The sequence below is a fragment of the Chiloscyllium plagiosum genome, unplaced genomic scaffold (assembly GCF_037043375.1).
Source record: "Chiloscyllium plagiosum isolate Xiang-an unplaced genomic scaffold, Cpla_swu_hap1 HiC_scaffold_46, whole genome shotgun sequence".
NCBI classification, from domain to species: domain Eukaryota; kingdom Metazoa; phylum Chordata; class Chondrichthyes; order Orectolobiformes; family Hemiscylliidae; genus Chiloscyllium; species Chiloscyllium plagiosum.
Genome location: NW_028270184.1, coordinates 598826 through 609720, shown reverse-complemented (window position 1 = coordinate 609720; position 10895 = coordinate 598826). Strand labels below are relative to the sequence as shown.

The 10895-nt window shown below is 49.0% G+C and overlaps 3 protein-coding genes across 3 annotated transcripts in view; 2 read left to right on the top strand and 1 right to left on the bottom strand.

Annotated features, from left to right (window-relative positions):
• cskmt (citrate synthase lysine methyltransferase) overlaps positions 1–6507 on the top strand; it is an 8028-nt gene extending 1521 nt beyond the window's left edge. The window contains exons 2-3 of the mRNA XM_087983584.1: positions 4638–5222; positions 5893–6507. Of these exons, the coding sequence (XP_087839710.1) occupies positions 4638–5222; positions 5893–6113 (806 nt within the window). The 3' untranslated portion in view covers positions 6114–6507. The remainder of the gene's footprint in view (positions 1–4637; positions 5223–5892) is intronic.
• Positions 6508–7019: 512 nt separating this feature from the next.
• Positions 7020–10895, bottom strand: part of LOC122544465 (uncharacterized) — a 30219-nt gene continuing 26343 nt past the window's right edge. The window contains exons 3-4 of the mRNA XM_043683704.2: positions 8840–9050; positions 7020–8335 (exon numbers count right to left, since the gene is read on the bottom strand). Coding sequence (XP_043539639.2) covers positions 8223–8335; positions 8840–9050 — 324 coding nt within the window. The 3' untranslated portion in view covers positions 7020–8222. The remainder of the gene's footprint in view (positions 8336–8839; positions 9051–10895) is intronic.
• uqcc3 (ubiquinol-cytochrome c reductase complex assembly factor 3) overlaps positions 10140–10895 on the top strand; it is a 187620-nt gene continuing 186864 nt past the window's right edge. Inside the window, exon 1 of the mRNA XM_043683703.2 lies at positions 10140–10327. Within this exon, the coding sequence (XP_043539638.2) occupies positions 10193–10327 (135 nt within the window). The 5' untranslated portion in view covers positions 10140–10192. The remainder of the gene's footprint in view (positions 10328–10895) is intronic.

Genomic DNA, 10895 nt, shown 5'->3' with positions numbered 1-10895 from the left:
CTTCACTGGGGGATGGGGAATTTAAGATGTTCTCTGTGCGGGGAGGGGGTATTTAAGGTGTTCACTGAGGGGGGAGGGTGTATTTAAGGTGCTCTGGGGAGGGGAGTACTTAAGGTGTTCACTGTGGGGGGGTATTTAAGGTGTTCATTGTGTGGGGAAGGGGGTTTTTAAAGGTGCTCAGTGTTGGGGGAGGGGGTATTTAAGGTGCTCACTGTGGGGGAGGGGGTATTTAAGGTGTTCACTGGGGAAGGGGGTATTTAAGGTGCACACTGGAGGAAGGGGATATTTAAGGTGTTCACGGTGGGGGGTGTAGTTTAGGTGTTCACTGGGAGGGAGGGTGTGTTTAAGGTGCTCACTGTGGGAGGGGGTACTTAAGGTGTTCACTGTGGTGGAAGGGGTATTTAAGGTGTTAATTGTGTGTGGGGGGTATTTAAGGTGTTCACTGGAGGAAGAGGGTATTTAAGGTGTTCATGGGGGAGAGGGGTTTTTTAAGGTGCTCACTGGGGGAAGGGCGTATTTAAGGTGTTAACTGCAGGGAGGGGGTCTTTAAGGTGTTCACTGGGGGGAAGGGGTATTTAAGGTGTTCACTGTGGGGAAGGTGGTATTTAAGGTGTTCACGGGTGAGGGGGTATTTAAGGTGCACACTGGGGAAGAGGGTATTAAAGGTGTTCACTGTGGGGGGAGGGTGTATTTAAGGTGTTTATTGTGGGGGAAGGGGGTATTTAAGGTGTTCATTGTGGGGGAAGGGGGTGTTTAAGGCCTTCATTATAGGGGAAGGAGGTGTTTAAGGTGCTCACTGTGGGGGCAGGGGGTATTTAAGGTGCTCACTGTTGGGGAGGGGATATTTAAGGTGCACTGGTGGAAGAGGGTATTTAAGGTGCTCACTGGGGGAAGGGGGTATTTAAGATGTTCAGTGTGGGGACAGGGGGTATTTAAGGTGCTCACTGTGGGGAGAGGGGTTTTTAAGCTGCTCACTGGGGGAAGGGAGTATTTAAGTTGTTCACTGTGGGGGTGGGGTATTTTAGGTATTCACTGTGGGGGGGTTTAAGGTGCTCACTGTGGTGGGTGGGGGGTATTTAAGGTGCTCACTGGGGGAATTGGGTATTTTAAGGTGCTCACTGTGGGGGAAGAGGGTATTTAAGGTGCTCACTGGAGGAAAGGGGTATTTAAGGTGTACATTGTGGGGGAAGAGGGTATTTAAGGTGTTCACTGGGAGGAGGGGATAATTAAGGTGTTCACTATGGGGAGGGGGCATTTAAGGTATTCACTGTGCGGGGAGGGGGCATTTAAGGTTTTCACTGTGGGGTGAGGGGGTATTTAAGGTGCTCACTGGGGCAGGGGGTGTTTAAGGTGTTCACTGTGGGGGAAGGGGGTATTTAAGGTGTTCACTGTGGGGGAAGGGGGTATTAAAGGTGCTCATTGTGGGGGAAGGCGGTATTTACGGTGCTCATTGTGGGGGAAGGGGGTATTTACGGTGTTCACTGGAATGACGGGGGTATTTAAGGAGTTCACTGAGGGAAGGGGTTATTTAAGATGTTCACTGTGGGGGCAGGGCGTATTTAAGGTGTTCATTAAGGGGGGAAGGGGGTATTTACGGTGCCTACTGTGGGGGAAGGTGGTATTTGAGGTGCTCATTGTGGAGTAAGAGGTTATTTAAGGTGTTCACGGGGGGAAGGTGGTATTTGAGGTGCTCATTGTGGAGTAAGAGGTTATTTAAGGTGTTCACGGGGGGAAGGGTGTATTTAAGGTGCTCATTGTGGGGTAAGGGGTTATTTAAGATGTTCACTGTGGGGGCAGGGCGTATTTAAGGTGTTCAGTGTGGTGGCAAGGGGTATTTAGATTAGATTAGATTAGATTACTTACAGTGTGGAAACAGGCCCTTCGGCCCAACAAGTCCACTCCGCCCCGCTGAAGCGCAACCCACCCATACCCCTACATTTACCCCTTACCTAACACTACGGGCAATTTAGCATGGCCAATTCACCTGACCTGCACATCTTTGTGACTGTGGGAGGAAACCGGAGCACCCGGAGGAAACCCACGCAGACACGGGGAGAACGTGCAAACTCCACACAGTCAGTCGCCTGAGGCGGGAATTGAACCCGGGTCTCTGGCGCTGTGCGGCAGCAGTGCTAACCACTGTGCCACCGTGCCGCCCACAATTTAAGGTGCTCACTATAGGGCGGAGGGGGTATTTAAGGTGCTCACTGTGGGGGAAGGGGGTATGTATGGTGTTCACTGTGGGGGAAGAGGGTATTTAAGGTTCTCACTGGGGGAAGGGGGTATTTAAGGTGTTCACTGTGGAAGATAGGTGTATTTAAGGTGTTAATTTTGGGGGAAGGTGGTATTTAAGGTGTTCACTGTGGGTGAAGAGGGTATTTAAGGTGTTCATTCTGGGTGAAGAGGGTATTTAAGGTGCTCATTGTGGGGGAAGGTGGTATTTAAGGTGTTCACTGGGAAGGGACGGGGATATTTAAGGTGCTCACTAGGGGAAGGGGGTATTTAAGGTGTTCATTGTGAGGGGGTATTTATGGTGCTCACTGTGGGGGAAGGGGGTATTTAAGGTGTTCATTGTGAGGGAAGGGGGTATTTAAGGTGTTCATTGTCGGGGAAGGGGGTTTGTAAGGTGTTCATTGTGTGGGAAGGGAGTGTTTAAGGTGTTCATTGTGGGCGAAGGGGTTATTTAAGGTGTTCTCTGGGGGAATGGGGTATTTAAGGTGTTCACTGGGGGAAGGGAGTATTTAAGGAGCTCATTGTGGGGGAAGGGGGTATTTAAGGTGCTCTCTTGGAGAGAGAGCAAGGTGTATTTAAGGCGCTTGCTGTGGTGGGGGAGAGGGTTATTTAAGGGTCATTGCACTGAGAGAGGGCTGTTTAAAGTACTCACTGGGTTGAGGGGGTGTTCATGGTGGTCACAGAGGGGTCGAGGGTTATTTAAGGTGCTCACTGGGGGAGGTGTAGAGGGGTATTTAAGGTGCTCACTGGGGGAGGTGTAAAGGGGTATTTAAGGTGCTCACTGGGGGAAGTGTAGAGGGGTATTTAAGGTGCTCACTGGGGGAAGTGTAGAGGGGTATTTAAGGTGATCACTGGGGGAGGTGTAGAGGGGTAGTTAAGGTGCTCACTGGGGAAGGTGTAGAGGGGTAGTTAAGGTGCTCACTGGGGAAGGTGTAGAGGGGTAGTTAAGGTGCTCACTGGGGGAGCTGTAGAGGGGTAGTTAAGGTGCTCACTGGGGAAGGTGTAGAGGGGTAGTTAAGGTGCTCACTGGGGGAGCTGTAGAGGGGTAGTTAAGGTGCTCACTGTGGAAGGTGTAGAGGGGTAGTTAAGGTGCTCACTGGGGAAGGTGTAGAGGGGTAGTTAAGGTGCTAACTGTGTGACTGACTGATTTTGTAGGGTGGCTGTATGCAAGGGTTGTTTGAGGATTTTCTGAAGTGGGCAGATATGAAGTTACCAAATGTTTGGGAAATGGTTAGTTTTTTGATTTGAGACCTTTCTGCTGGGTTATCCCTCCTGTTCTAGGTTAGGTTCCAGAATACAGCTCTAGCAGTGACCGTGTGGACTTTGGTCAATAGTGCTTCATTTCATCATGTCATAGTGCACAGAAACAAATCCTTCAATCCAACCAGTCCGTTTTGACCATAAACCTGACTGTGCTTGAACTGTTTCCCTCCAAACCTTTCCTATAGGGCGGCACGGTGGCACAGTGGTTAGCACTGCTGCCTCGCAGCACCAGAGACCCGGGTTCAATTCCCGCCTCAGGCAACTGTCTGTGTGGAGTTTGCACATTCTCCCCGTGTCTGCGTGGGTTTCCTCCCACAGTCCAAAAATGTGCAGGTCAGTGTGAATTGGCCATGCTAAATTGCCTGTAGTGTTAGGCGAAGGGGTAGGTGTAGGGGAATGGGTCTGGGTGGGTTGCTCTTTGGAGGGTGGGTGTGGACTTCTTGGGCCGAAGGGCCTGTTTCCACACTGTAGATAATCTAGTAATCTATTCATGTACTTATCCAAATGTCTTTTAAATGTTATAACGTTGCCTGCATCCACCACTTCCTCTGTTAGTTCATTCCTCACACAAAACACTATGAAATAAAATGGTCCCTCATATCTTTTTTAATAGTTTTCCTCTCACCTTAAAATATCCCCCCCAGTCTTGAAATCCTCCACCCTAGAGAAAAGACACCTGCCATTCTCCTTATCTGTGATTCTCATGATTTAATAAACCTTTTATAAGGTCACCTCTCAACCTCTCATGCTCCAGTGGTGAAAGTCCCAGCTTATCTAGCCTCTCCTTATAACTCGAACCTTGACACAGTCACTTGGAATGTTGAGACCTGGTGGTTCGATGCTGCAGGTATCAGACGAGGATCCTGATGTAAGGATTGTTTGGTTGGAGAGTCTGTGTTGCGACTGTTATTGCACTCGAAGTGGATACTGGTAAATCTCTCCTGAGCCCTTTCCAGGTTATTAACATCCTTCCTATAACAGGGCAACCAGAACCGGACACAGTACTCCAGAACAGGCCTCACCAACATCCTGTACAACCCCAGCTCCTATACTCAAAGGACTGAGCAATGAACGCAAGTGAGCTAAATGCCTACTTCACCACCCAGTCTGTATGTGGGTGACACAGATCTTGGAAAATTGAGAGTATGGGAGGAAAGTGATTGTCCCAAAGAGTATTGGACAAGAGGATTTCAGTATTCTTTCCAAGTGTCAGTGTAGGTCTGATGGGCTGAATGGCCTCCTTAAGGTGTCAGGGTTGTGTGTGTCTGAAAACTCAGTCAGTATTGTTCTTGCAGATTACTTGTTCACTGACCTACAGAAACAAACGACCTGGGACACAATCTACCAGAGGAGCCAAGGTCAGCCATTCCAGTACTTTGACTGGTTCCTGGGATACTCCTCACTGAGGGGGCTGATCCTGCAGCTACTGCAGGACATGGAGAGTGAGGCTCCACTCAAGCTGCTAGATATTGGCTGTGGCACCTCGGAGCTGGGCCCCCGCCTGTACTGTGAGTGTCCATTCCCACTCCATGTCTACTGTGTGGATTTCTCTCCCATCGCACTCGCCATAATGCGTGCACAGTTTTCACTGCTGCCTCTGCCTGTGAGCCCAGCTTCCCAACTGCATTTTGTACAAATGGACATCGGGAATCTCTCAGGCTTCCAGCAGCAGAGCTTCGATCTCATTCTAGACAAGGGAACACTGGACGCGCTGCTCCGAGCAGATGGTGAGTTGCACTTGCAGAGCATGGGAAAGCTGGCTAACAGTGAGATTGCTCACAGGACTCTGTCCCTTCACAACCACCACCTGTGGTGGGCATCAGTACTTCCTGATTCTGCTGTGAGGGCTTGTTGTTCTTCCTTGACCATACTGGGGGTGCTGTCTAATACTCTGTGACCCTTTCGGGGATGGGGTTAGCCTGTCTAGTACTCTCTGACCCTGCTGGGAGGGAGGGGGAGCATATGTCTAGTACCCTCTAGCCCTGCTGGGAGGGATGGGGGGAGCACCTGTCCAGTACTCTCTGACCCTGCTGGGAGGGATGGGGGGAGCACCTGTCCAGTACACTCTGACCCTACTGGGAGGTAGGGGAAAGCATCTGTCTAGTACTCTCTGACCCTGCTGGGACAGAGGGGAAGTGCCTATCTAATACTCTCTGACCTTGCTGGGACAGAGGGGGGAGCACCTGTCTAACACACTCTGCCCCTGCTGGGAGGGATGGGGAAGTGCCTGTCTAATACACTCTGCCTCTGTTGGGAGGAAGGGGGGAGCGCCTGCCTAATACTCTCTGATCGTGCTGGGAGGGAGGGGGAAGCGCCTGTTTAATACTCTCTGATGCTGCTGGGACGGAGGGGAAGCACCTGTCTAATACTCTGACTGCAGGATGTTTTTTTGTACAGATGGTGGTGAGGCAGCTCGCTGTGCCCTGACACAGTCACTTGGAATGTTGAGACCTGGTGGTTCGATGCTGCAGATATCAGACGAGGATCCTGATGTAAGGATTGTTTGGTTGGAGAGTCTCCGTCTTGCGACTGTTACTGCACTCGAAGTGGATACTGAGAAAAATGCTGGTTATTTTGCTTACATTATCAAACCAACCTCGATGAGTACATGGCGTTGACTCCCTCTGACCTCACAAGGTCTCTGTTCTTTGTAATGAAACTGTCCTGCTCCAACTCCACGTCCTATGACCAGGACAGATCTCTGAAGCTAGGATTGGAGGTAACCAGCCTGTTGTACTTCTAGGCTGTGACAACCCCTTCCCTGCCAGGTGCCTGTATAGTGTTGACAAACAGTGATGCCTTCTACAGTCAAATAACTGGTGAATGGGCATAGACCGGGATGGGCTGTCACTGACACCCTCCCTTCACATCTCATCTCTAACGTCTTCACCGCACCCCACACCCCAAGCCTGTGGTGACAGAACAGGAGGGGAGTGAACATGCAGGAAAAAAAAGAAACACCTCTCGAAACAGCCTCAATTTGCTTTAAATAAAATTGGTGATTTATAATGAGCTTGTCTGATGCAGTAACACTTTTGAGAATTTTCCCCAGGTGATGACAGCGAATCAGACAATATTCAGTCAGCTCCTTGAAAAGAGAATGGTGGAGAATGTGCTCTGGGCAGCTGATAACCAAAGCTCAGTGAGCTTCAGTCAGCTTGTATGGAACTGGGGCTAGACCAATAACCCAGACAGTCAGGCTAGTACTGTAGACATACTGGATAGATTGTACCACAGCAGCTGCTGCAACATGAGTTCCATTCATAAAGTATGAAATGAGAAGCTAGACTTAGTCATGCTACTAATCATTAAATTATCATCAATTGTTGTTTCGGATGCTAATGCCCTTTAAAGGGAAATCTGCTGTCCTTACCTGGTCTGTCCTGAATGTATTTCCAGGCCCATAGCAACGTGACTGCCCTTTGGCCGTTTAGGGCTTGGTAATCAATAAATGCTGGGCCAGACGGAGTCAGCAGTGTGGGATGTAGATGGTACAGTGGGGAGAGGGGAATGCTCAGACAGAATTTTGAGTAAAAACCAACAAAAAAACTTTATTAAATCATTAACTTTACAGCAAAAACTGTGACATGACAATGTTGACAAGGGGATGGGAGGGTGGAACAGGAGAAAGCAAGGGTGAGGATAATGAAATCACTGGTAAAACTATATACAAACTGGGTGCAGCTGGAGCAGCAGAGATATCAAAATATTTTCATTCTCTTTTCAACATAATGACCCCTTTTCAGGATCCTTCCTCACTTAACAGAAACAAATGGAATAACAACTGGTGAATATTTCTGAGGTTTGGGAGACATGGTGTTGATGTAAAATTCTACAGATGTTGGAAATCTGAAATAAAAATAGAAAATGCTGGTGGTGCTCAGCAGGTCTGGCAGTGTCTACTGGTGAGCGCAGAAGAAGGGTAGAGACTGGGAGCAGAGGGCAAGGGAATGAGGGCATGTGGAGATATCCTGAATACGGAGCTTCCTTCTCCCTGGAAACCCATTGATGTTACAATGAGGAGGGGTGACAGACAGCAGCCACAAGTATGACTGCTGAAATCTGCCCTGGTAACTGTCACATTTGAGAGTTGGTAGCCATGAGGAGGACTCTGTGGGAAATTGGGGGTGGTATGTGATTCAGAGATGGTGTGTGGAGCTCGCAGCTCCTCAAGCGTGAGGCTTGTTTTCTAGGCTGTGTCTGAAAGCAGTGGTGGTGGAAACTGTCTAACCACAGTGCTCTAACTCCGTGTCGATCACAGTGCACAGGCTGCACAGCAAGAAAGGTAACTAATAAAAACAAAAGTAAGATTCTTCTGGTTAAAATGTTGTAACTAATCCTGACACACCGGAAGATGATAATCAAGGATCAAGTTTTACAGAGAATTAAAATCAAACTTAAAAACAACATACAAAATTGAAGCTTCATCTCATCCTTTGTGAAGGACGTCAGGCTGTGAGGACTGCTCTCAGCAACTGGAGGAGCTATCTTCAACTGGAAAAACTTCAGAGTCCTGCTCTGGGGGAGAAGGTGGGGGAGGGTGGCTTGGGGGGGGGGGGCGGTGCCCAATACAGGCAGGCTGAGGGTGGGTGCCTGTTACAGATGAACAAGCTGGGGGGGGGGGGGTGCAATACAGGCAGGATGGGGGTGGGTGCCCGTTACAGATGAACAGGCCTGTGCTGTATAAAAACTCTTCAAAGTTCGACCAAGTAGATCACCAATTGAGTTCATTTTGTAAAAGTCTGACCAGGTTGGATGAGTGTAGAGCTGAACAATTGGGTGTCGGAGCTCAGACTCTGTCCTGGCTCCACATTCTTCTGGGTCTTCATCTCCTGTGACACTGCACAAAAACAGGGCATTAGGTCAGTTATATACAACAATACCCCTCCCCCATTGCACACCAAACACCCCTTCATCACACCCACAAGTACCCTTTACGTTGCTCCCAATAATCCCCACACTCCTCATTCAATATTTCCACATTTAGTTCCTGCCTCCAATAAGCCACTCACCATTCTGTCTTGGAAATATATCCCTGTTCCTTCAGTGTTTCAGGGTCAAATTCCTGGAACTCCCTCCCTCTGGGCATTGTGGGTCAACCTACAGCACATGGACTGCAGCAATTCAAGAAGGCAGCTCACCCCCACCTCCTCAAGGGGCAACTAGGGGCAGGCAATGAATGTTGGTCAAACCAGCGACGCCCATATCCCTGGATAGCTTAAAACCTATTTCTCCCCATCCCAGCCCAGCCCACCAATATTCTCTTCAATAACCTCCCATGCCCCATACTTCATCTCACTCTGTCCCTCAATCACTCCCTTCCTCCTTCCCTCTGCCAACTTACCTGGTTCTGTATCAATCTGGGCCAGCTCCCCAGCCTGAGGGACCAGACCCTCTCCCTCACCCCCCTGCTCTGCCATGAGAAACTCCTCTGGGGGCCAGCGCAGCTCACCGCTCTCCACCTCACTCACATCAGTCGGCTCCACCACAATGGATGGCAGGCGGTCCTTGAGTTTGCACTGACCTTCGTAAGAATCACAGGGATCAGGGAAGATCTAGGGAGAGAGTGGGATTTGGAGAGACAAAACAGGAAGAGGGAGAAAGGGACATAGAGACTCAGGGTGGGAGAGAGAGCAACATGAAAAGACAGTGTGGGGGAGAGAGAGAAAGTCAGGGACATGGAGTGTCAAGGTGAGAGAGACGTGGAAAGATAATGTTGGGGGAGAGAGAGAAAGGGACATAGAGAGTCAGGATGGGAGAGAATGACATGGAAACAGTGAGGGAGAGAGAAAGGGACATAAAGAGACATGGGAGGCAGAGATGGATAGAGAAAGTGAGGGAGGGACAGTATAGGAGAAGAAAGGAGATGTGAAGACAGTTTGAGAGTGTGGGAGGAAACGAAAGAGATGATTGGAGATAAGGGAGAGGAGACGATGAGAGGTAAATGGGAGAAAGAGAGGAGAGAGCAACTTAGAATTATTAAGAATTACTTGCCAGTTATAACTTTATTAATGCTTAGTCTTTTTATTAAAATGCTGAATTTTGATTTAGTGGATCTGGACTGGCTTGCAGCCCAAAGGCCCAGTTAACTTTACCTCCAAAGTAGGAAGGAGCCTAGGTGCTAGCGTAGATCAATGAACATAGAACAATACAGCGCAGAACAGGCCCTTCGGTCCTCAATGTTGCGCCGACCTGTGAACTCATCTAAGCTCATTCCCTCTACACTATTCCATCATCATTCATGTGCTTATCCAAGGAAAATGTATATTGCTGCTTGGTCCACTGCCTGAGAAAATGCGAGGTTTAGTCACAGGACGGGCATTGTCTGTAAAACCATTCACCAAGTTCAAAACTGACAGCTCTGACAACCCCATGTCGTCTATGGCAAGACCCAAAAGACAAATTGACTGATACCCTAAACCAAGGGTCATCTGACAGCTCATTTGTACTGACCCTTCTTGGTACCAGTACCCTTCTTGTAGTTCCTGCTCCCATGAGCCCCTCCCTCAGGAGCCCTATCATTGTGTCTTCCTTCAGGAGGAACTCAGGAGATACCTGAAGTGTAATGAGGGAGAGAGGAGGCCTCTGTGAGATGCAAGATGCTTGCGATAAACGTGTTAACGTATTAGTGAGGTCACACAGTGATATTGAAAGGGCAGATAATTGAAGAGAACTTACAGGAACATTTGAAGCTGGAATGAGGCCAAGGAGTTGCACAAGTTCGAGCTGGAATGTATCTTTCTCACAGCAGGCCACTGGGAGCAACCACAAAGAATGTGAGAGAATGGAAAAAACTGCAAATGTGAGAAGGACGGTAAACAGCAATCTCCAGGTAAAGCTTCTCTCTTATCAGTCCAAACTCAGTACTCTCTTACAAATTGTTCCTAAATATCGGGTTGTCACTTTGAGGAGCAGATCATGAGGTTTTGGTCAGTAGAGCACTGAACACTGATATGGGGGAGTCTCAGTTAAAACAAACTACTTCTCTTTATTGTCCTGTTGTTGCAGATATAGTTACCATAGTAACTCAGGGCTAGTCTTCCACTCTCAGTTCAGCTTTTTGAAAAGCCCAGTGGAGTTTGTTGAAATATTTTGCTTTGATCTAAATGGAGTTGGTTTGTATTCAGCCCTATTCCTCCTTTGACCGCAATGTTTATATAAAATGTGAAAAAGGCCCACAGTCTCTCCTGGGGGAGGGGAAGCAGGGACAGGACCCATACACTCTCCATGGGGGGAGGGTGGTGGAGGTCCCATAGACTCTCCTTGGAGTGAGGAGGGGTGGACAGGACCCATAGACTTTCCATGGGGGAGGGGGTTGGAGCTGATACTGGACCCCCCTCCCCTGGGGAGTGGAACAGAGACCCACAGTCTTCCCTCCATCTCCCCTTCCCCCCAGGGGA